Source organism: Rhinoderma darwinii, chromosome 5, assembly GCF_050947455.1.
Source record: "Rhinoderma darwinii isolate aRhiDar2 chromosome 5, aRhiDar2.hap1, whole genome shotgun sequence".
In the NCBI taxonomy this organism is placed as follows: domain Eukaryota; kingdom Metazoa; phylum Chordata; class Amphibia; order Anura; family Rhinodermatidae; genus Rhinoderma; species Rhinoderma darwinii.
This window is the reverse complement of record NC_134691.1, coordinates 272,586,792-272,613,081: the sequence shown is the minus strand read 5'-3', so window position 1 is coordinate 272,613,081 and position 26,290 is coordinate 272,586,792. Positions and strand designations below refer to the sequence as shown.

Sequence of the window (26,290 nt, the reverse complement as noted above, 5' to 3'; positions counted from 1 at the left end):
CTGCAGGTGTCAGCTTGTGACACGCTGCTCTAACGGCCAGGAACAGCGATGGTGGTGTTCCTGGCCGTTTAACTAGTTAAATGCCGCGGTCAATAGCAACCGCGGCATTTATAATGTTTTTCCTATGAAGGACATTTACGACATATCCACAGGATATGTCAAATGCGGGTCCCAACTCTTGTACCTGCATCTATCTCTATAGCAGGCCCACTAAACACTCTTACCCAGCTCCGCTGTCTTCCGGCCACTTCCTGGTTACATGGTCAAGTTACGTAAACAGCAGAACTCGCTGAGCTACGTAGTTTCCGTAACTCCCATAGAACTGAATAGTAGTTACGGAAACAGCGTAGCATGCTACGCTGCTTCTGTAACTGCCATTTACTAGTATGGGAGTTACGGAAACAGTGTAGCTCAGCGAGTTACGCTATTTCTGTAACTCATCCATGTATTGCAGTGTATCGTACCAGCGATCTAATGATCGCCGGTTCAAGTCCCCTAGGGGAACTAATAAAATGTGTAAAAAAAATAAAAAAAAAGTTAGATACATTTTCAGGAGTGTAAAATAAAACAAAAAAACACCCTTTTCCCATTTTTCCCCAAGAATAATGTAAAAATAAAAAAAAATTGGTATCGCTACGTTCGTAAAAGTCCGAAACTATTACAATATAGCATTATTTGACTCACACAGTGAACGGCGTAAATAAAATAAAGCTCCAGAATGGTTGTCTTTTGGTCGCTAAAAAAAATGAAATAAAAAGTGATGAAAAAATAGTATGTACCAAGAAAATGGTGCTAATAAAAACTATAGCTCGTCCTGCAAAAAATAAGTCCTCACACCGCTGAAACGATGGAAAAATATAAGTTATGGCTCTCAGAACGTGGTGAAACTGAACAAAATATTTATTTTAACCAATAGTTTTTCTTTCTAAAAGAAGTAAAATTGTCCTATTTTCTGTTGTCTAAAACCTAGGTGCGTCTACTAGTCCGAAAAATACAGAATTTATTTATTAAACCTTTAGGAGATTTGACAGGTCAGCTTCAAATAAAATATCCAAGTCAACGACAGTGTTCATAACTAAAATAATGAGCCAACATTAAAAATTTACTGCTTTCTGCAAATACCTTTAGCCACAGTTCTTTACGATGATAAAAGAACAGGACAGAAACTCCAATCCTTCCCAGAATATTTTTTTGGATATCATTGAATTGCGGATTTTTAAATACTGCAAAAAAAAATAAAAAAATAAAAAATTTGTGAGTTTGTGGACAACCAAAATTCTCAAACAACTTGCAAAGAAAACAGTCAGTGATTTTTTTTGGCATGTGAAACAAGCATCATCTTGCAAAAAAAAAATTGCTTAAATGGAACCAGTTACATTGAATATGCTGTCCAATGTGTGGACAGCATGTTTAAGAGCTTGAATTGCAGAGTAGATAAACATATAGTTTGTAGGAAAAGCTTAAGATTTTTTTTTTTTATTTCTGGGTGAATTTTCAGAATAACTTGTCATATGTGTGTCCATGAGGAATAACAATATTTCTGGAAATTATATGACTTGTATCCTGCATTTTTTAGCAGTTCTCCATCTGCAGGGTCCATATCGAAGTTTTATCTGAGCTAGTGGGTGGAGTCTAACTGCGATCACGTCTCCCATATATTGCACACAAAGAGAGTCCTGCTCCTCTATGTCTTTGTAGAACACCCTTGGAAACATCAGCAACATGGAAAGAACCATACAGCAGTAATAAGCAGTATAGCTGTGAATCTAGCAGTGAAGGGAGATATAAAACTTACTAGAAGCTGCAATAGGGTCTGTGTGTGTGTGTCTCTCTTTACACCTCTCACTCTGCTCCTACTCCCCTCTCCATAGACTTCTATGGGCAGCTGTAACCTAATTTTTCAGTGAGCTGATAGTCTGTTACATCGTGAGCAGAAGGATTTAGCAGTAAATTCAGAGTAAGTGCATAGTCAAGAGAGGGTAGGTGGGGCGATGGCAGGAACCTGATAAGTGAAGAAAGGCATTTTTCTCTTATAAGATGTATTACAAAGCTTCTTATATTCTTGTACTATTGTTTTATGCAAAGTTTGTAGAAAAGTTAATAGCCATTTAAAGCACTGTTCGCTCTGGGTTTAGGAGTTTAGTGGGTGGTCCTGCGCAGTGATTGACAGCCTTTACTGAATGAGTGTGCATACAGAAACTGTCAATCACGAAATAGAACTGCCTATTGGACACCTAAGCCCAGAGAGAGGAGGATTTTAATCAAATAAAAAGCTATTCTGAAACGTTTTTGCACAAACTATATATTAATCTACTCAGACAATCCTGCTTTATAACCGATTTCCTGCCGATTGGACAGCAAGATCAAACATGACCGGTTCCATTTAAAGGTGTTTACTACTTTACATGACTGGCTTGTATTTAAAATCCTGCACAATGTACTAAATGTTTAATTTTTATTTATCTTCTTTATGTTTTGTTATCACCTTTAATGTATATTATCAGATTAGATTCCCTGCAATGACGCTCAAGTCTCTTCTAAAATCACAACCATATACAAAACAAGTGGGCACTTCAGATCATGAAATCGGTGTCCTTTTTTTTTTTTCTATAGTGGTAATAAATCTTAAATAAATCTTACAAGATATTTGTTTGTAGTCAATGAGAGTGAAACATTAAATGATCAGAATCCTTAATAATTAGTTCAGAATATTTGATGTATACTTACTAGTATCTGCAAATTCACAATATGGAATTTCTGGCCTTTCATTGATTGAATCTTTCATAAGTGCTTCAGCTATGCATCTTGAGAAGTTCTTAAGATTAGTTAGGTTTTCACATCCTGTACAGACAGTAAGATACAAAGTTCCTAGTTTCATCCAGTCACTGTTGACTTTACAATGCTGGAAAGATAAAATGTAAGTGACCATACAATTTCAAACAACCATAGCTATATAATTCTCTGTATAAATCTTGATATGTCTTCTGCTCCATACAATATGCTATCAATGTGTGATATTTTTTCCCAGACGCAGCACTACTCTTGTAGCTTGGCTCCTTGCACCAAATCACACAATGATGGAATGTCCTAGCAATATTCCATCAACATTTAAGCTCAACCACTTTATTGCAGACTTGATACAGTCCAAATTTGTGCATTCCAGCAGTTGGACCCACAGCAACTACTCATCAATCGTATACCAGTTAGGCACTCAAGTTCTGTGTGTGCTACAGTAATCTTTGGTACCTAGATGGGTTACCCTATTTATTTAGAATTTATTAAATATTTCGATCCCCGCCATTAACCCCTTAACAGCGATGAAATTGGCGGGGGTTCTGGTGGCTGCAATGGCAACCGGAGGACTAATACTGGCCTCCCTGTCTTCTCAGCATGGAAGCCGTTCAGGCCCCACCCGGAGGTAGGCCCCTGAAAGGCTTCCGTAGCCGACAGCAAGATGGTGCCGGCTCAGGAGCTGAGCCGTCAGCCGTCGAGGAAGTCAGCTGTATGGAAGCCGACAAGGCCCCGCCGGGAGGCGAAGCCTACTCGGCTTGCTGTGAGTGAATGACTGACATATCTAATACATTGAACTACACAGGTAGTGCAATTAGAAAAAAAATCAGACAGTTGCACCTTCAAGTCCCCTAGTGGGACTGAAAAAAAAAAAAGAAAAATATAGGATAGTGTAAAAAAAAAAGTTTTAAAAAAACATGATAAAAGTTTCAAGTGATAAAATAAAACACAATAACCCTTTTCACTTATCAAGTCCTTTATCATTGAAAAAAATAAACCATACATATTTGGTATCGACGCGACTGTAATGACCTGAACTATAAAAATATTATGTTATTTATTACAGGTGGTGAACGGCTTAAAAAAAACCACGTAAAAACTATACCAGGATTTCTGTTTGTTGGTCACTTTGCCCTACAAATATTGGAATAAAAAGTGATCAAAAAGTTGCATGTATCCAAAAATGGTACATCTAAAAACTATAGCTCGTCTCGCAAAAAACAAGCCCTCATACAGCTGTGTCGACTAAAAAATTAAAACGTTATGGTTCTCACAACTTGGCGAATTACAAAAGTAATTTTATTGTGCAAAAAGTTGTAAAACATTAAAAAAAAGTGCTATAAATTTGGTATCAGCGGAATCTGACTTACCCGCAGAATTAAGGTAACATGTAGTTTATAACACATGGCGAATGCTGTATAAAAAAACTAAAAAGTAATGCCAGATTTGCGTTTTTTGATCACCTGGCTTCGCAAAAAATAGGATAAGAAATGATCAAAAAGTCCCATGTACCCCAAAATGGTACGAATAAAAAGTACAGCTCATTCCGTAAAAAAAACCAGTCCTCATACCACTACATCTATCAAAAAATAAAATTAGTTAAGACCACAATAAGCCAGGAAAGACAAAATATCTGCAACTGTGAGGCCCGAGGGGAACATTTCTTCTGTTTTAAGAGGCAAATTATCAGTGTTAAAGCAAGAGCTGGAGAGAGGAGAGCGTGTGCACGTATGCACGCTCTCACTCTTCAGCTGTCGGCAGACCAGGACAAGACTGATCTCTCGCAAGAGATCAGTCTTGTCCTTGTCTGCCGAGAGCTGAAGAGTGAGAGCGTGTGCGCTCTCCTCTCTCCAGCTCTTGCACTGTCCGCAGCAGTGATAACCCCTTGCCATTACACACCCCTTGCCAGTTCGGCAGACAAGTACAAGACTGTGTGATCTCTCGTGAGAGATCAGTCTTGTCCTTGTCTGCCGACAGCTGAAGAGAGCGTGCGCCAGCAAACGCTCTCCTCTCTCCAGCTCTTGGTGTAACACTGTCCGTAGCTGATTGTACAGTGTCATAACCATAGTAACGACCCCTTGCCATTACATGCCCCATTCACAGTTCCGTGGGTTATTTAAATATCAGGCGCCAAATATAATGGCACTGATATCTAAATAACGGAAGAGGGTAGAATTTTTATTTTTTAACATGCCCCAGGGTTTGTCCAGCCCTGCCGATTACATGCTGAACTCAGCTGCACATGTATTGGCAGGTGAAAGGTTCTCTTTAATAAATGCCTTGATGGGTGTAGTTTCCAAAATGGGGTCACTTCTGGGGGGTTTCCACTGTTTTGTTCCCACAGGGGCTTTGCAAATGCTTCATAGCACCCAGAAACCAATGCAGCAAAATCTACACTCCAAAAGCAAAATGCCGCTCCCACCCTTCTGAGCAATTTTTCGATACATTTTGTATTTTTCCAAATTTAAATGTATCTGCTTGTAAGACAAATGGTAATACCACCCAAAATTGTTGCCAATTAATATCACCCATATGTCTACTTTAGATTGGCATCGTTTTTTGAACTTTTATTTTTCTAGGACGTTACAAGGCTTAGAACTTTAGCAGCAATTTCTTTCATTTTCAAGAAAATTTCAAAAGGCTATTTTTACAGGGGCAAGTTCAGTTGTGAAGTGGCTGAGGGCCTTATATATTAGAAACACAAATAAGTCATCCCACTTTAAAAAAAGTCACCCCTCAAAGTATTCAAAACAGCATTTAGAAAGTTTCTTAACCCTTTAGATGTTTCACAGGAATTATTGCAAAGTAGAGGTGACATTTCCAAATTTCTTTTTTTTTTTTGGTAGAAATTCATTTTTAATCCATTTTTTTTTGTAACACAAAGTTTTACCAGAAAAATGCAAGCCCCGAGCTCAGAAGCAAAGGATCACTAGAGGATCTTGGGGCCTTCTTTTTATGAGAATATATTTTAGGCACCATGTCAGGTGTGAACGACTCTTGCGGTGCCAAAACAGTGGAAATCCACAAAATGTGACCCCATTTGGGAAACTACACCTCAAGGAAATCATCTAGGGGTATAGTGAGCATTTTGACCCCACAAGTAGGCTGTAAAAATTAAAATCTAAATTTTTTTCAAAGAAAATGTAGGTTTAGCAAATTTTTTTTCATTTCCACAGAGACTAAAGGAAAAAAATCAAAATTTGTAAAGCAATTTTTTGTGACACAGGTGGGGCTTTAACTGGTTGCTGACACAGGACGAGAATGCTCGTCCTGAGCGGCGAGTACTTCGCGCATTAGGACGAGCATTCTCGTCCTGTGTGACAGCAGTCTGTGCGCTCGATCGAGAGCGGGGCAACGGCTGTAATACACAGCCACGGCCTCCGCTCTAACAGCGGAGAGAAGAGAAACCTCTTCTCTCCGCTGTTAACCCTTTGAATGCCACGATGAAAGCTGATCGCGGCGTTCAAGGAGGGGGGGGGCTTCACTTTGATCGTGTCACAGAAGATAACTGACGCGATCAAAGCCCACAACTTGTATGGCCAGACAGCCCAGGGTCCATTGAAGGACCCCAGGGCTGTCTGAACATATTTCCTGTTAGGGCATACTCCGGTATGCCCTAACAACTGCCTGTGTACAATCAGTACACAGTTAAATGTAAAAAAAAATTATGATAAATAGTAAAAAAATACACAAACATTTTTTTTTTTTATAATAAACTTTTTAAAATACAAGTCCCAAAACATGAAATAATAGACATATTTGGTATCGCCACGACCGTAACAACCTGTACAACAAATGTATAACATTATTTATGATGATCGGTGTATGGTGTAAAAAAAATAAAATTATTAAAACTGCTGCGGAACTGCTTTTTTTCTGCATTTTCGCCAAAATAAAAATTTATAGAGATTAAACGATAATGTATTTGTACCAAAAAATGGTACCTACATAAAGTACAACTCGTCCCGCAAAAAACAAAGTCTCATACAACTACGTCGTACAAAAAATAAAAAAGAGTTATGAGCGTTGGGATGCAAAGAGGGAAATGTAAAAAAATTGTTCTGTCCTCAAGGCCAAAATTGGCCGTGTCCTTAAGGGGTTAACCCCTTCAGGACTGAGCCTGTTTTGGCCTTCAGGACGAAGCCGATTTTTCAAATCTGACATGTGTCACTTAATGTGGTAATAACTCTGAAATGCTTTTACCTATCCAAGCGAATTGGAGATTGTTTTCTCGTGACATATTGTACTTTATGTTAGTGAAAAAATTTGGTCGATAAATTCAATATTTATTTGTGAAAAACATCAACAGTTAGAGAAAATTTGAAAAAATTACTATTTTTTTAAATTTAAATCTATCTGCTTGGAAGACAGATAGTATTACCACACAAAAAACTTACTAGTTTATATTTCCCATATGTCTACTTTATAATTTGCATCGTTTTCGGAACATTCTTTTATTTTTCTAGGACGTTACAAGGCTTAGAACTTTAGCAGCAATTTCTCATATTTTCAAGAAAATTTCAAAAGGTTATTTTTTCAAGGACCAGGTCAGATCTGAAGTTAGTTTGGGGGTCTTATATATTAGAAAGTCTGCATAAATCAACCCATTTTGAAAACTGCACCCCTCAGAGTATTCAAAAAGTGTTTTAACCCTTTAGGAATTTCAGAGGAATTAAAGCAAACTACAGGTGAAATGTACAAATTTATTTATTTTTGCCAAAATTCATATGTAATCCATTTTTTTGTAACACAGAAGGTTTTTTCCAAGAAATGCAACTGAATATTTATTGCCCAGATTCTGCACTTTTTAGAAATATACCACATGTGGCCGTAGTGTGCTAACGGACTGAAGCACAGGCCTCAGAAGCAAAGGAACACTCAAGGGATTTTGGGGCCTCCTTGTTTTAGAATAAATTTTAGGCACCATGTCAGGTTTGAAGAGTTCTTGTGCTGCCGATACAGTAAAAACAGAGAAAAAGTGACCCCATTTTGGAAACTGCACCCCTCAAGGAATCTTTCTAGCTGTATAGTTAGCATTTTGACCCCACAGTTGTTTTGCGAAAATTATTTGAATTTGTGTGTGAAGATGAAAATCTACTTTTTTTCTGAAAAAACAGAGAAATTTTAAATTTTTACAAGGAATAAAGGAGAAAAAGCACCACTACATTTGTAAAGCAATTTCTCCCGATTACGGCAATACCACATATGTGGTATTACACTGCCGTTTGGATCCACAGCAGGGCTCAGAAGAGAAGGAGCGTCATTTGGATTTTGGAGCACGGATTTTGCTGGAATAGTTTTCAGTGCCAAGTCGCGTTTGCAATGCCCTGGAGGGACCAAAACAGTGGAAACCCCCCCCAAAAGTGACCCCATTTTGGAAACTGGACCCCTCAAGGAATTTTCTCTAAGGGTGTGATCAATTTTTAACCCCATAATTTTTTGCAGAATCTTGTGGATATCTGGCGTGAAAAAGAACATTTAACATTTTTTCACAACTGCTTCATTCATAGGACAGATTTTTCAGACACAGAGCATGCAAGTGAAGAAAAGCACCTTAACATTTATTGGCCCATTTGTACCGAGTTCAGAGATACCCCCAAAGTGGTCCAAATATGTTGTGTGGACACATGGCAGTGCATGGAAGTGAAGGAGAAGCCTTAGGTTTTCAGGACTCAAGTTTTGCATGAGACTGAGCCCCCATAATGATGGGAAACCCCCAGAAATGGCCCCATTTTGATAACTACACCCCTCTAAGAACTTTTCTCGGTGTGCGATCACATTTTTGACCACACTTTTTTTTTGCAGAATCTTGTTGAAATCTGGCGTGAAAAAAAACTATTTTCAATTTTTTCACCAATGTTTCATTTATAGGACAGATTGTTCAGAGCATGCAAGTGAAGAAAAGCACCTTAACATTTATTGGCTCATTTGTACCGAGTTCAGAGATACCCCCAAAGTGGTCCAAATATGTTGTGTGGGCACATGGCAGTGCCTGGAATTGAAGGAGCAGCCATTTTCAGGGCCCAAGTTTTGCATGATTGGTTCAACGGCCCCATTTGATCTTTGAAGAGACTCTGAGCCCTCATAATGATGGAAACACCCAGAAATGACCCCATTTCGAATACTACACCCCTCAAGGAATTTATCTAGGGGTGCCATCACTTTTTTGACCGCACAGTTTTTTTGCAGTCTTGTGGAAATCTGGGGTGAACAAAATTAATAAATTTTTTTTCACAAATGCTTCATTTATAGGAAAGATTTTTCAGACACAGAGCCTCAATATTTATCAGGCTATTTCGAGTTTAGAAATACCCCCAACTTGGCCCTAGCTGCTGATGCTGGACATATGGCAGGGCCAGAAAGTATTGGAACACCACAAGGATTTTGAGGCCTTATTTAACTTGGATGATTTTTGGGCACGTCATGTTTGCATAGGCCTAAAAAAATTGTGCAGATACTACACGGTGTTACAAATACTAGGTATTCATCTAGGGGTATAATGGGTATTTTTTAGTTTTGTTATGGAGGGGATGTTCAATTTTTAAATGGTGAAATGGGTATGGTAAGGCACTGTAATTGTAAATGAAAGGACGATAATTATAATTGAAAGGGGCAGATACAAATTAAATTTAGAACTCCAGAGAGGTGTTATATATTTGGAAGCTCTCCTTTATACATAGTCCAGGGTGGGTGGGACAGGTGTTACACTGGTATGTCGGGTCTCTTCTTTTGTCTCTTTTGGCACAGACACGACACCTTTTCCGGGGGGAATTTTTTTTTTCTTCTGTGGACAGCACTTCACCAGGAAAGTGCTGCCCTGGAACTATCCTGGGGACATCACTACTTGCAGAGGTAGAACTTTCCCTTACCTCTGCCACATTCCCAAAGAGAAGGGATTTGATTACCTTCTCCTGGTACTCCAGGTATGTCCCCTCCTGACCAGTGCTCCTGTATATTTATAAAGGAGTTGTACAATGCCATTTGGACAAAGTACACCGCCAATTTTTTTGTACCAAATTTTTGATTTCCGCATGGCATTGTACGGCTTGAGCATCTGGTCAGAAAGGTCCACACCCCCCATGTATTTGTTATAGGCCTGGATGCAGACAGGCCGTGACGTGGTGGTGGGTGTTGCACCACACACAGGGACAAGGGAGCAGGTGGCGTCACAAATGGATGTCAGCATTAGGACATCCTTCTGGTCTCTGAATTTTAAAAAAAGGACCCCTTCACTATGGAGCGCCCTGCTCTCCCCACGCTGCAGGGGTTGACTGAGAAGGATTTTTAGGAGCGGTCTCTGGCTTTTGCGGACCGTCCCACACGCCACTGTTTTTTGCTCCACCAGGCATTTGAACAGGGGTACACTTGTGTACCAGTTGTCTATATACAAGTGGTACCCCTGATTAAACAGTGGGTGCAGGAGGTCCCAGACAATCTTCCCAGTTGTGGTCAGGACAGGTGGACAGTTTGGGGGCTCAATCTGACTGTCCCTTCCCGCATATATTCTAAAAGTATGTGTGTAGCCCGACTCAGACAACTTATAGATCTTGATGCCATACCTGGCACGTTTGTTGGTGAAATACTGCCTGAACTTCACCCTTCCCTTGAAATGAACCAGGGACACTTCAATGGCAATTTCTCTTCCTGGGGTATAGGACGATGCAAATGTTTGGGCCAAATGGGAAATAAGGGGTCTAATTTTATAGAGTCGATCGAAATTTGGGTCATTCTCGGCGGGGCGCACTGCGAATTATCATTGAAATTAAGAATTTTTGGATTGCCTCAAAACGAGCCCTGGGCATTGTGGTGCAGTATAAGGGGCAGTGGTGCAAAATATCCGTGGACCAATAGGCCTTCACCGATGGCTTCTTCATTAGGCCCATATTTAGGACCAATCCCCAGTCTGCAGCATTTCTGCTTTGTCGGTGGGATGCCACCTGTATGGCCTGGCATAAAAAATTTCGGGTTGACAGCAATAAATTGTTGAGTGCAAAGGTTTGTTTGCTCAACAATTTTGTCCACAAGACTGTCCGAAAAAAAAGAGCTTGAAAAATTCAATTTCGGACAGCCCTGCTGTCTGAACTTGGACCCCTGCAGCAGCAGTAAAGTCCGGTACTTGGGGGTGTAGGAGGTTGGGGGCAACCAATTAACCAATTGGGTTCAGGTGCAGGTGTAGCACTGACAGAACAAAAGTGGACCCAGCATCACTCGCAGTATCTGTGTCCGATGCGTGCATCTCATACACCTCCTCTGCAGTAAAGGTTTTGCGGGCCATTTTTATTATTTTTACATAAAACACTAAATACTAACACCAATATCTTTTTTTATTTTATGACACAAACTCTCAGTAAGGCATCATTTACACGAGCGTAATATACGCGCATGCTTTTCACGCGTGTCGTACGCACCTATATTAGGCTATGGGGCAGTGCAGACAGTCCGTGAGTTTTGCGCAGCGTGAGTCCGCTGCGTAAAACTGACGACATGTTCTATATTTCTGCGTGGTTCGCACAACAGCTGTCAAACTCTGAATGTAAACAGAAAAGCACCACGTGCTTTTGTTTACAAACATCCAAACGGAGTGTCAAAATGATGGCGGCTGCGAGAAAATCTCGCATCCGCGCATCATACACTGATGACACACGCAGCTGTTCAGTGCCTTTAGCGCACGCAAAACGCCGCGTTTTTTGCGTGCGCAAAACGCACACGCTCGTGTATATAAGGCCTAACACTGACAAAAAGACTGACTAACTGACGCTGACTGGCTAAATTTACGCTGACTAACACTGACAAAAAGACGACGTCTAACTGACGCTGACTGACAATCACACACTGACTAATGCTAACTGACGCTGATTGACTGATGCACTGATCTAACACTAACGTACGCAATTTTTTTTTATTTTCTGACACTAAAACTGGCTTACGGTGACTAAACTACACTGACAAAAAGATGATGACTAACTGACGCTGATTGACAAACAGACGGTCTGACACCAACAGACGGTCCGACGCTGACTAACAGACGGTCTTACACTGACTAAATTGACGCTGACTAACAGTCACTAAACTTTTTTTTTTTTTTTGAGTTTTATGATTTTAAAAAAATTTAAATAAAAATAAGAACAGAAAAAAGCTCCCTTATAGACTGGGAGAGGAAGGGGTAATCACAGTTAAAGGCTGTGATGAAGGGGCCAACGGGTGTTTTTAAAAAAAAAACTTTGTGGTCACTACTACTTCGCTCGACGTCCACAGGCTCCGATCTCCTTAACTTCTTGACTCCAACAGGAAATAAGAGCCTGTGACGTCGTTCTTCTAAGCTAAGCAGCTCTGATTGGAAAGTGTGAACAGACTAACCAATCAGAGCGATCTGCAGCAAGGGACTGCTTTCATTGGTCCCTTGTAGTCTGCCTGGACATCAGGGCAGACAGACTGTAAAGTTAACCGCCGCTGCGGTGTTGCGCCACGGTTAACTTATAAAGTGCAGACGTTACTGCACGTCAAGGTGCGCGAACGAACTGCACACATTGATGTGCATTAACGGCAAGGTGCGGGAAGGGGTTAATGTGGTACCAAAACAAAGTATCTTCATTTTTATATAGGGTAAAAAAAAAAATTCCTTTTTATAATTTTATGTAATTACTTTAACCACGAACTGTATAGCACAATATAAAATTGGCTATATCAAATATGTGTACTTTGCCCAACATACATTGTTCTCAGACGGTATAGCAACGAAGATCTCCATATTTATTCTAGCTTGTCCTCCTCCATTAGCTGGTGTGTGGGAATCTGCAAATGGGTTCAAAGTACCTGTGTGCAATTCTATTTTCGGTGTAGCAGATATAGCAGACGAAACTGTGATAATTATTTGTGTGAATTGTGGATTTTATAAAATACACACACACACACACACACACACACACACACACAGTGAAGGAAATAAGTATTTGATCCCTTGATAATTTTGTAAGTTTGCCCACTGTCAAAGACATGAACAGTCTAGAATTTTTAGGCTAGGTTAATTTTACTAGCGAGAGAAAAAACAGAAAATCACATAGTCAAAATTATATATATATTTGTTTGCATTGTGCACAGAGAAATAAGTATTTGATCCCCTACCAACCATTAAGAGTTCAGCCTCCTCCAGACCAGTTATACGCTCCAAATCAACTTGGTGCCTGCATTAAAGACAGCTGTCTTACATGGTCACCTGTATAAAAGACTCCTGTCCACAGACTCAATTAATCAGTCTGACTCTAACCTCTACAACATGGGCAAGACCAAAGAGCTTTCTAAGGATGTCAGGGACAAGATCATAGAACTGCACAAGGCTGGAATGGGCTGCAAAACCATAAGTAAGACGCTGGGTGAGAAGGAGACAACTGTTGGTGCAATAGTAAGAAAATGGAAGACATACAAAATGACTGTCAATCGACATCGATCTGGGGCTCCATGCAAAATCTCACCTCGTGGGGTATCCTTGATGCGGAGGAAGGTGAGAGCTCAGCCGAAAACTACACGGGGGGAACTTGTTAATGATCTCAAGGCAGCTGGGACCACAGTCACCAAGAAAACCATTGGTAACACATTACGCCGTAATGGATTAATATCCTGCAGTGCCCGCAAGGTCCCCCTGCTCAAGAAGGCACATGTACAGGCCCGTCTGAAGTTTGCAAATGAACATCTGGATGATTCTGAGAGTGATTGGGAGAGGGTGCTGTGGTCAGATGAGACTAAAATTGAGCTCTTTGGCATTAACTCAACTCGCCGTGTTTGGAGGAAGAGAAATGCTGCCTATGACCCAAAGAACACCGTCCCCACTGTCAAGCATAGAGGTGGAAACATTATGTTTTGGGGGTGTCTCTCTGCTAAGGGCACAGGACTACTTCACCGCATCAATGGGAGAATGGATGGAGCCATGTACCGTCAAATCCTGAGTGACAACCTCCTTCCCTCCACCAGAACATTAAAAATGGCTCGTGGCTGGGTCTTCCAGCACGACAATGACCCGAAACATACAGCCAAGGCAACAAAGGAGTGGCTCAAAAAGAAGCACATTAAGGTCATGGAGTGGCCTAGCCAGTCTCCAGACTTTTTTTTTAAAATTCTTTATCTTGTTGACCCAGGAGGTCCATTTTGTAACATAAAGGGTACATAAAACAAGGCAATGCACATTTAGAGTACATACTCCGACAGCAAATGTACAAAAAGCATAAACAGCATAAATACATTGTTATACATTATAACAATGTATAACATTGAGATCTCAAGCTAGAGAATGAAGAAAGAAAGTGAAAGCGGGAAGGAGAAGGAGGGGACCCTCCACAGCAACCCAGAGGCTGAGGTGTTATTCAGACTGACTAATGGAATGTGGCTCTCGTATGATATCTTTATAGGAGTCCGAATCCTGAAAAACTATCCACTGAGACCAAGTTTGACAAAACCTGGAGCTTGAGTCGTGAATAACGGATGTCAAGTCCTCCATATGCATGATGTCGTTAACCTGTGAAACCCAGAGGGATAGCGTGGGGGGAGATGGATCCTTCCAACGTAGTGGGATGCAATGACGTGCTGCCATCACTAGAAAGTGGAGCAGCGAGAGCTTATATTTGTTTGCTGGGATGTTGCAGTGATGAAGGAAGAGGGCCGCATCCAAAGTTATACTTGTATCTGTGACTTCAATTATCACCCGTTTTATGCCTCCCCAGAATAGGGTAAGGAGGGGACATGACCAGAAGGTGTGAAGGAGGGTACCAATGTCTTGCCCACATCTCCAACACATAGGGGACGCTGTGGGGAAGATGCTATGTAGGCGGGCTGGGGTCCTATACCAGCGAGAGAGTAGTTTGAAACTTGCCTCTTGGTATCTTGAGCAAATGGAAGTTTTTTGAGCCATAAGGAGTATACGCTGCTCTTGTGTGGGAGAGAAGGATATCTCCAGATCCTCTTCCCATTTTGAAATGTATGCAGGGGAGGGCCTATCTTGTGGATCCATAAGGATTTTATAGATTACGGACAATGTATGTCTAGCCAAATCAGAGCCTGTACAGAGGGTCTCTAGTGGGGTCTTGACCACTTGGTAGGACGTAGGAGCTGAAATAGAGGCTAGAAAGTGTCGTAGTTGCAGAGAGCGCCAGTGTCCCAACGGAGGAAGATCAGGAATATGGGCCAGATCCACAACAGAGAGCCATTCACCGTCTATCAAGAACCGATCTGCACGAAACCATCCCGAGATCTGCCATGAACGGAAAATTGGGTCCGTAATGCTAATTGAAAAGGATGGATTGCCCAGTATCAGAAACATTAAGGAAGGGAGTGGCAAGCAAGACGTCCTTACCGAAGGGAGAGAGCAGCATACTAGTGTTGGGCCTATAGTAGGGTGATGGTGGAGATGTCTGAGTTGGCTACGGTGTAGCCAAGGGAGAACCGATAGTGGAATAGAGTAGAAACTCTGCTCCAGAATCACCTAAGACTTAAATGTCGCATGTCTGCACCAATCAACTACCCGAGCAAGATGAGATGCAATCTAGTAGGTGCGGACGTCAGGGAGTGCAAGCCCTCCCGATGCCCTGGATCGACACAATAGTGTGCGGGAGAGTCGCGGAGTCTTACCATTCCAAACAAACGCAATCTGAAGAGAATTGACCGCTTTAAAGAACTGTGGTGGGATAGCTATGGGAAGGGTCTGAAATAGATATAGTAGCCTGGGAAGTGCATTCATTTTGAAGATGGTACATCGACCCATCCATGTAAAGGTGCCTTTGGACCATCTGGCGCAGTCTGCCTTAAGTTCAGCAAGGAGTGGAGGAAAGTTCAGTTGAAAGATCTCTCAGATCTGCTGATAAGCGAATCCCGAGATATTTCAGAGCTGTCGGAGTCCATTTAAAACTGAAAGATTGTTTCAGGGCCGCGGTAAGATGGGTTGGGAGAGAACCATTCAGGGCTTCGGACTTAGAAAAATTTTAAAATTAGATAAACTTGAAAAGCGTTGGAATTCCCGCATGAGATTAGGAGGGGAGACGGTTGGATTGGTCAGAAAAAAAAGCAGATCGTCCGCATAAGCAGCCACCTTGTTAGCTGAGGTATTATTTTCTAGCCCCTTCACATCCGGGTTCACCCGTATATGGCTAAAAAGGGCTCTAGTGTCAGTACAAAGATCAAGGATGAGAGGGGACAGCCCTGTCTGGTGCCATTGTGTATGGAAAATTCCTCTGAGAGAAGCAGATGGGCATGAGTACAGGGACATTATCCAGCCCCTCATATGGGATCCAAGGCCAAGACGTGAAAGGGTTTCTTCCATAAAGGTCCAGTTGACTATCAAACGCTTTTTCCGCGTCCGTAGATAAGAGCATAAGGGAAACCTTGGAGATTTTGGCCTTGTGGATAAGATTGATGGCTCTAGTTGTATTGTCACGTGACTCTCTACCTACCATGAACCCTGCCTGGTCTGTATGCACAACTCCTCCAATCAGTGGTGAAAGACGATCCGCCAAAATCTTGGCAAACAGTTTGATATCCGTATTGAGGAGGGATATTGGTCTGTAGCTAGCACATTGCGTAGGATCTTTCCCAGGCTTGGGGATCACCGCAATATGAGCCCTAAGGGAATCGGGAGGGATGGGGGAGAAGGCAGAGTAGGAATTGAAGGAGGCTAGGAAATGCGGCCCCAGAGCCGTCAGAAACTTTTTATAATATTGGATTGTAAATCCATCTGGGCCAGGTGCCTTGCCTATTCGGGAATGTTTTAAAGCGTATGAGAGTTCTTGCGTAGTAAGTGGTTCTTCCAGGCTAGTGATATTATCTTCCGATAGGGCGGGTAGACCAGAATCTGCGATGTAAGTAGAGATATTAGACCTGAATTCACAGGATGCCACGGACGGATTAGTAGAGTCCGTATTATACAGAGCAGCGTAGAAATCCCGGAATGCAGAGACAATATCCAACGGAAAACGAAGCCGTGTTTGTAAAGGGGATACTATAGAGGGTATGTAGTTCTGGGTTTGTTGAATACGCAAGGCTCTAGCCAGAGACCTACTACTTTTGTTGCCGTATTCATAATAGTGCCGTTTACATTTAGAAAGCGTGGCCTTGGCTCAGGACATCAATAAGGTACGCAGTTCCTCTCTTTTGCGGAGGAGGGCAATCCTACATTCCGGGTCATGGGAACGTTTGTGTGAGATCTCAAGGATCTCAATCTCGGACAGCAAGCGGACCGTGGCCAACGCCCGTTCCTTCTTCAGGCGGGCTCCATGTTTGATAAATATACCCCTGATCACGCATTTATGAGCCTCCTAAATAATGCGAGGATTGGTGGTCTCAGTGACATTAGTTGCGAAATAGTCAGTCATATTGCGCTGAATATCTGCAATAACAACTGAATCCGAAAGAAGCGTTGGGTTTAATTTCCACTGAGAATGTCGGTATAGAGGGGAATGTAGCGAGAGGGTCAAGGTGACTAGAGCGCGATCTGAGAAGGAAATCGAGTCCATGTCGGCAAAGCGTACAGAGTGTAGCGAGTGATGCTTGACGAAGAAAAGATCAATTCTGGAGTATTTGTAGTGTACTGCGGAGAAAAAAAAAAGAAAAGTCCCTATCTGCTGGGTGTAGGAGCCGCCACGTGTCCACTAATTGGTGTTCGTGAAATGATTTCATAATGCGGCGCAGCTGTGCCCTTGAGAATGCTGAAGAACCTACAGAAGTGTCTAGAGTGGGATCTAGCGCTACATTGAAGTCCCCTCCCAGGACAATGGTACCCTCCCCAAACTCCTCCAGAGCGTTCAGAAAGCCAACAAGGGCTGTACCTTGACCGGAGTTGGGTAGATAAAATGAGGCAAAGGTATATACTTGAGAGTCAATAACTCCTTTGATCAAGAGCATCCGTCCCAATCCATCACTGCGAGACCCCTTGAATTCCCAAGGGAGAGATCTGGAGATCAAAATACTTGTCCCCCTGGATTTCGTGTCAGGAGAAAAAATATGGTATGCATTGGGGAACCATGCGTTCGAGAGTTTGAAAGGTTTTTGCTGGCATAGGTGCGTCTCTTGAAGGAACGCCACCTGTATATGTTTGCCTTTCAGCAAATTGAAAAGTCTGGATCGTTTTCCAGGGCTGTGTAACCCCTTGACATTCAATGAGCCTATTATCAGGTCTGTTTGTGTGTGTTGCGTCATGTCTGCCCTAGGGTGCAATGAAGGGGGAGAGGAAGAGGAAGGCGAAGGGAGGGACGAAAAGGGGGACAGATAAAGAAAAGAAAGAAAGAAAGAAAGAGATTGAGACGGTACACAAGAAAGAGGCCCAAAGGCCGACTCCTAGAAGGTACAAAAATCTTTAAAGGAAGGTTGTTAGATTTGTGGGGACTTGGAAAACCAGGGGGGGGGGGGTGAGCCCCGGACTGCAAGCATAATCAATCAGTAAACCGTTTATTCCGTCGCCTACCTAGGGGGAGGCGACGGAGGCACATACATATTATAGAACAGACGTGCATCTCTCATTTTCTAATAGCCCAAGGCGGGTTAATAGAAATCCTGTGCTAATAACCATGACCTCTTATGAACAACCTATAGAGTTGCAGTACCCTTCTGGATAAGTGTTAAAGGCTGCTACAACCGCATATCAGACATAAAACTGTCCTAGTAGCTGTTAAGAGGATTTAAAAAAAATAAATAAATTGGCATGTAACAGGTGTATACCCGGCAGATGCCGCATTTAAAAAAAATAAATAAATACAAGAGAAACAGCCTAGAAAAATCATATGAGACTCCCCCTAAACCACGTCGCAGTCAGCTGTCCAGTATATTGAAACATCAAGAGGGAGGGAATGAGGGAGGTAACAATAGGCTAAGTGCCTCATGAGCTGCAAATGGTAACACGCCCTATAATCATCTTCGGGCACTAACCAATTTTATGTCGGTCTAGAATTAACACTTAAACTAATACGGTATAAACAGCCCGCATCTCCTGAGGGTTAGGTAGATACTTGTAGCAGCAACTATATTTATACAAGAAACCTGGGTATCTTATGAAAAAGCTGGGCAAAACACTTGGTTGCAAGAGAACCTTGTTAGGTGCATAGCAAAGCAGTAAATGGAAAAAATAACATTTGGCAACCTTGAGTCCCTTGAACGACAATGCTGCAGGCGACCCGGCGGGAGAGGTCGATCAACGGAAGATATGGTGCTCCCGGGATGGATCTGCTTCGGATGGGCTGGCTAGGTCTGTTGGGGCGACGACGTTGAGGTTGTTCAATTCTGTCCAGGGCTAGCCAGTCCGGAACTGGGAAAGGCTCGATCTGAAGAAAACGAAATAGTACCTCAAGATCCGAGGAGTGGCGCAGGAGGTAGGAGCCAGAGTTGTTCTTGACTACAACATGGAACGGGTGTCCACATCTATAAGTGGCGCCTACAGACTTGATCTTTTCAAGCAGAGGGTGTAGAAGCCGTCTCATATAGAGTGTCCGTGGGGAGACATCAGGGTATATAGTAACCGTACTTCCTTCAACCGAGACCGGGCCAGGTGACCAAGCACCCCGAATAATTGCATCTTTGTCGGTATAATAGTGTAGGCGACATAGTACGTCACGAGGAGAAGACAGATCGAGCGGGCCAGGGCACGAAACTCTGTGAATACGGTCCAGGAGGAAAGTCGCTTCTGGCGGTCGATTAGTGAGCTTGTTGAATATAATAGAAACTGTAGTCGCCAACTCGTCTCGTGGGCCGAGGTCTGGAAGGCCCTTCAGACGCACATGGTTTCTGCGTCCTCTGTTCTCCTGATCATCCAACTGAAGCGCCAAGGATTGTAAATGTGTTCTAGTGTCCGTGGCAACTCTTTCCAAAGCAGTTACTCTGGAGTCAATGGCTGACACAGTATTTTCAGATGTAAGAGCCCTAGAGTCTATTCTGACCACGTCCTGACGCAGGTCAGCTATATCTTGCTGATGTGCCTGCTCAACCTTGGTCACCAGAGTGTCAAGGTCCTGCCGGGTGGGGAGGGCTTGTATCATCTCCCTCAGTAGTTGTAGGTCAGCATGTAAGCCAGATGGCCCAGCCTGAACTTCAGGGGCATACGTGTGTGGTATAATGGCGGGCAAATCTCCCACTGAGGACATGTTGAGGGGAGAAACAGAGCTTACCGCATCCTGGGTGCTGCAGCAGGGAGGCACGGTGTAGGCAGTCGTGACCGCATGAGCTGACTTCAACAGGGGAGCAGGAGGAGAGGGAGCCGAAGTGTCTGTGGCCGGATGTGTAGGCAATGCGTCCGCCATTGCTGCTCGCGGGTCCGAGGCCGAATGTGAGGAGGAGAGGAAGCGCTCCATGCTTTTACAGCGGCCAGAGGAGCGAGGTAAGAACCGGGAAGTTCCAGGGCAGGTTCCCCTACGTTTTCCTGGCATCGCCTGCCGGGTTTACCTGGGATAAATGGCTGGTATTCAGCTGCTGGTGCGGTGCTCCCCCAGAACGCGTGCTCACGGCTCCATAGCTAAGCCACGCCCCCCAGTCTACAGACCTTAATCCCATCGAAAACTTATGGAGGGAGCTGAAGATCCGAGTTGCCAAGAGACAGCCTCGAAATCTTAATGATTTACAGATCTGCAAAGAGGAGTGGGCCAAAATTCCATCTAACATGTGTGCAAACCTCATCATCAACTACAAAAAACGTCTGACTGCTGTGCTTGCCAACAAGGGTTTTGCCACCAAGTATTAAGTCTTGTTTGCCAAAGGGATCAAATACTTATTTCTCTGTGCACAATGCAAATAAATATATATAATTTTGACAATGTGATTTTCTGTTTTGTTTCTTTATATAATCTCTCACTGGTAAAATTAACCTAGCCTAAAAATTCTAGACTGTTCATGTCTTTGACAGTGGGCAAACTTACAAAATCAGCAAGGGATCAAATACTTATTTCCTTCACTGTACGTACGTGTATATATATGATTCTACAGATTTCTTTATTTCACACCGATTGTCCTGGTGTTTGAGAAAAACGTAAAGGGATGATCTGTTACCTCCCAGCATCCCTCTGTAAGTGGATAAGTATATTACATAGATTAGTGATCTAGTGCCTGCCGGGCATTAGATCACTATTAGCAGTGATCAGTATACAGAGAAATACTGGGAGGACACAGATCATGTCCTTGCAGCATGCTCTTCTCCTCCATGTCAGTTAAAGGCCCATGACATCATCGTGATGTTACAGACTTCCATGGCAATGGTCTGAATGCAGCAAAGAAGATTTTTGCATTCGGGTCCCTGAACGAAACAGTGGTGTTTAGCGTATTTTTGTGTGTGGAAGCTTATCAGCTCAGCTTACTGCACCTCAGAGAGGTGCGATCTGCCATTAAAGTTAGGACTATAGAAATACACCCTGGCTACACAAGGCAATGACCGATGTATACAGATTGGCGAAGAGAAAGGGTTACATTTTTATGCTATTTTTTGGTTCGACATTTTGTCCTAGTAATCGGAACATGTATGTTCACCTTCGAATGATATTCTACAGTAGACAGATATACATACTATATATTATGTTGTGTAGCTTTGTAAATACATTGCATTACTTATCTTGTATTGATACGGAGTTAAAGCCAGTATTCTAGTCCAGAGCTGCATTCATAATTCTGATGGTTGTTACAGGCAACAGACAACAAAAACATGCACATCCCAAACAAGCAGTTTAACCCCTTGAAATCCAAGCCATTTTTGATTTTCATTTTTCACACCACACGTTCTATGAGCCATAACGTTTTTATTTTTCCATCAATTGAGTGGTGCGAGGGCTTATTTTCTGCGGGAGGAGTTATAGTTTCTACTGCCACCCTTTAAAGTACCATATAATGTACTGGGAAACGGGAAAAACTGGAATTAGAAAATACTGATTCCGCCATTTTCTTTTGGGTTTGGTGGTTACGTCTTTCACCGTGTGTGAAAAACATCAAATTAACTTTATTCTGCTGGTCAATACGATTACGGCAATATCAAATTTATATAGTTTTCTTAATGTTGTACTCCTTTTACAAAGAAAAATCTATTTTTTAGAAAAAAATAATAAATGTGTCAGCACATTCTGTTAGCCATAACTTTTTAATTTTTTTCGTCGATTGAGCGGTATGATAGCTTATTTTTTGCGGCACGTGCTGTGGTTTTTATTGCCACCATTTTTTGGTACATACGACTTTTTGATCACTTTTTATGAATTTTTTTTTATTGTCAAGTTAACCAAAAAAACAGCGATTCTGGTTTTAATATTTTTGTCTTTTTACAGCATTCACCGTGCGAATTAAATAATGCTATATTGTCATAGTTCGGACTTCTACAGACGCAGCGATACCAGTTTTGTTTATTTTTTTTTTACATTCGTTTACAGGAAAAGGGGTGTTTATTGTTTTTTTTTTTACACATTTCATTAGTTCCCCTAGGGGACTTGAACCAGCGATCGTTCGATTGTATAGTCATTTTTATAGGCTTCTGTTAGAGTGAAGGCAGTCCTGGGGGCCTTCATTATGCCCCTGGGCTGACATGACAACCATTGCGATGCTCGATCGCGTTATGTGGCCATCGAAGAGCTGTCGGAGGGGGGCGCCCCCTCTCTATAATGCCTCAGATGCTGTGGTCGCGATTGACCCCATGATTTTCGGAGTTAAACGGCCAGGAACAGGGCGATCGCGGTTCCTGGTCGTTAGCCCCGGTTGTCAGCTGTAAAACACAGCTTACACCCGCAGCGTATGGAGCGTGCTAAGCCTGTGAGCGCGCTCCATACTTCTCTCCCTGCACCTTGACGTGACGGTACGTCATGGTGCGTCAAGAGGTTAATGGCACCCCTTTTAGCTTTTCCCCACATCAGATTACTTTACATTGCCTGGTGTAAAGATAATACTTTCTAGAACATAAATCCTCAGAGCAAGCAAGCTACTTAACTTTTTATACAGATCAATTCTCTACTTAAACATCCTTTTACACTGGCCCATTTTGACAGCTCATTGATCGGCGCTTGTTTGCTCCTTTCACAAGAAGCTATATGTATGGGGATGAGCGCTCGTTACTATGATCGCTCGTTCCCATAAATTTCTAGCACTTTGGCAGCACGTCTCCCTCTTTAGGCTGCCGAAACGATACAATAAGCCGATGAACGAGCGTTTGCTCGAGAATTGGCTGATCTTTGCCCTGTTTACACAGGGCAAGGATCGGTACCGAGCGTTCTGTGAACACTTGATTGCCCGATAATTGCCCCGTGTAAAAGGGCCCTTAGTCTGCACTCGAGTCAAGAATCGCTTTCAATTTCTGCACAAAGCTTGCTCTGGTGATTTGCATATATTTTTTTTTTATATAGTTGTTACATTAAAGAGACTCTGTCACCACATTGTAAGTGCCCTATCTCCTACATAAGGAGATGGGCGCTGTAATGTAGGTGACAGTAATGCTTTTTATTTAAAAAAAACTATATTTTTTCACAAAGTTAGGAGCGATTTAAGTTTGTGCTAATGAGCTTTCTTAATGCCCAAGTGGGCGTACTTTTACTTTCGACCAAGTGGGTGTTGTACAGAGGAGTGCATGACGGTGACCAATCAGCATCATGCACTCCTCTCCATTCATTTACACGGCACTAGCGATATAGATATATCGCTATGTGCAGCCTCATACACAAGCCCTAACATTACTAGTGTCCTGATAATGAATACACATGAAATCCAGCCTGGACGTCATGTGTACTCAGAATCCTGACACTTCTGAATCTTTTTTTGTGAGATTCCGGCAAGTGAAACCAAATCTCGTTTAGCTCCGAGATCTCGCGAGATTTCGTATCCGTTGCTGGAATCTCACAAAAAAAGTGTCAGAATTCTGAGTACACATGACGTCCAGGCTGGATTTCATGTGTATTCATTATCAGGACACTAGTAATGTTAGGGTTTGTGTATGAGGCTGCACATAGTGATATAACTATATCGCTAGTGCAGTGTAAATGAATGGAGAGGAGTGCATGATGCCGATTGGTCAGCGTCATGCACTCCTCTGTACAACGCCCACTTGGTCGAAAGTAAAAGTACGCCCACGTGGGCATTAAGAAAGCTCATTAGCATAAACTTAAATCGCTCCTAACTTTGTTAAAAAAGATCGTTTTTTTTAAATAAAAAGCATTACTGTCACCTACATTACAGCGCCCATCTCCTTATGTAGGAGATAGGGCACTTATGTGGTGACAGAGTCTCTTTAAGCCATGTACAGTAATGTTGGAAAAACTAATTCTCCCTGTGCTGTTAGGACTGTGTGTAAACATGTGTGTAAACATGCTTGTCGACTGTTTCCAACAACAAGCTGAATCAACCAGAACTGTGATAGAAGCTCTCGACTAAGTTGTAACTCACAATCAGCATAAGAGAAGGGACGTAACACAAAATTGTGACTGTACCTGTTAAATAAATGTTTGATAGAAAAATATGTTTTGCTGTTCATAAGTAAAACAAAAAATTAACAATATACGCATATGTACCTCAACTTCAGACATTGCTGCATCCAAGTCATAAGCACAAACGGCGTTTAAAAGCTTCATCTCAAGACTTGATCCAATCAAAAGTTCACAGATAGGCAGATAAAACAAAAACAAACAAACACCAAAACACAAAATATTAGCTTTTTAGATCACAAACTCAGTTTCAAAAGTAATGCCCTATTCACATCACATTAGTGATGTTACTTAGCATTTATACTGGGAAAGGGTCCCGGCATACACGCTAAGGATATCCTTAGGGTTTCACCCAAAAGAGTGTCCTTTAATATAAAGCAATATACGAAGAAAAAAAAAAAAAGTATGGAATAGCGTAGTAGCCATCTACCTCTGTATAATATTTTTACAATGGGAACCAATGGGCAGCATATCCCACTTTATGCCTATACAGTGAGACACGTCGCAGCCTTCCATTGGAGTACACGTCATCAGGAGCTTATTCTGGCGTATACGTCAAATAGCGTGAGATGAATAGGGCCTTTTATGGATACACAATAGATGTAATAAACTAATTGTAATTCAGTAATAACTAGGCTAGGTTCACGGAAGCCCATAGTGTGATGTAAACAGGGCCTTATTTAGACATACAAGATATGTAATACATTAATTGTAATTTAATAATAACCAGGTTAGGTTCATACCACAAAGTCTGAAAATTTGACCGTATACACTTGAAACTAATGAACTCATACTGTCAAAAACTCTAAAAAGGTATAATTTCAACATCTGTTTGAAGTATCCGTCAAAAAAAGGTACCTAGTTGCATAAAAGTTTGCATATTTTTAACGGAGTTCTGGGCGATCCAACAACTACAATTGATTCACCATTTCAATGAAACATGATTCAGAGTCTTATAAAAGTATTAAAACGGATTTAAGCACTGTCCCCACGGCAGCAGCTTTTCATTGCGTGGGAGCGGGCGCTGCATCAAGAAGCGGCCAAACAGGAAGCTGCACAAGTCATTGTATAGGCAAAGCAGCAAGTTTAGCAGGCTCTCCACGCTAACATGTAGGACGGAAATAGAAATGAATGGGTCCACAATTTCATTACAGATGAAAATTATGGTCGTGTGCTGCTGCGAGAGTGAATGCGGAGTCTTGTTAGCTCCATCCAAGGTTTTCTGGCTGCATGAGTGTGGGGTGGTTTACAGCTTAAGAAACGTTGAAAAAAATAGGATTGTTGTACTTATCGTAAAAATAAATAAAAAATATGTCTCTTTGAAGTCACTGGGAGTCACAGCATCATGTTTATAGGCCTTTGCCACTAGGAGGTGGACACTGGGTAGGAAAATTCTTGACTCCACCCAGGCAGGCCATATTCTTTCCATAGATACTGGCTAAATCAGTTTGTAGAGAAACAGTGGGAGAAGACAAAACAGGATTTCTGCACTTACCAGTAAAATCCCTCTCTCGTTGAATTTACTGGGGGACACAATACCATGGGTATAGGCTGCTGTCACTAGGAGACGGACACTAGATAAATATAAATAAAAAATGTCTGTGTCCACCCAGTGGGCTATACCCTCTGCTGAGCACTCAGCTCCTAAGTTTATACCAAGAGCAGTAGGATAGAAGACGTTTTTACAGAATATGTTTCCAATGAGAAAAGCAACCTCAAGAAGCCCAAAAATGTAACAATAAAGAAATAGGGCGGGACCTGTATCCCCCCAGTGAATTCAACGAGAAAGGGATTTTACTGCAAAGTACAAAAATCCTGTTTCTCGTTAAAGTATTCACTGGGGGACACAGTACCATAGGACGTCCTAAAGCAGTCCCTTAGGGTGGGGAAAAGAAAAAAGAATGAATCAGCCATGCGAGCAGTCTAAACCACGGCTGCTTGCAACACCATTGGACCAAAACTGGCATCAGCAGAGGCCAAAGAATGGATTCAGTAAAACCTTGAAAAAGTACGCAACTGGGACCAGGTGGCGGCTTTACAGACCTGAAGGGCAGAAGCCTGATACCGCACCGCCAAGGAGGCCCCAACTGCCCTAGAATGAG

General features: G+C 42.2%; 1 protein-coding gene across 4 annotated transcripts in view; it reads right to left on the bottom strand.

The window, feature by feature from the left end:
• TOPAZ1 (testis and ovary specific TOPAZ 1) overlaps positions 1-26,290 on the bottom strand; it is a 170,277-nt gene that overhangs the window by 28,873 nt on the left and 115,114 nt on the right. For 2 of the 4 annotated variants that reach the window (XM_075827151.1, XM_075827152.1), the window contains 3 exons: positions 24,276-24,342; positions 2,728-2,902; positions 1,123-1,223 (listed from right to left, as the gene is read on the bottom strand). In XM_075827151.1, coding sequence (XP_075683266.1) covers positions 1,123-1,223; positions 2,728-2,902; positions 24,276-24,342 — 343 coding nt within the window. Of the gene's footprint in view, positions 1-1,122; positions 1,224-2,727; positions 2,903-24,275; positions 24,343-26,290 lie in introns of those variants that run through there. The other 2 variants (XM_075827153.1, XM_075827155.1) reach the window with 2 other exon arrangements.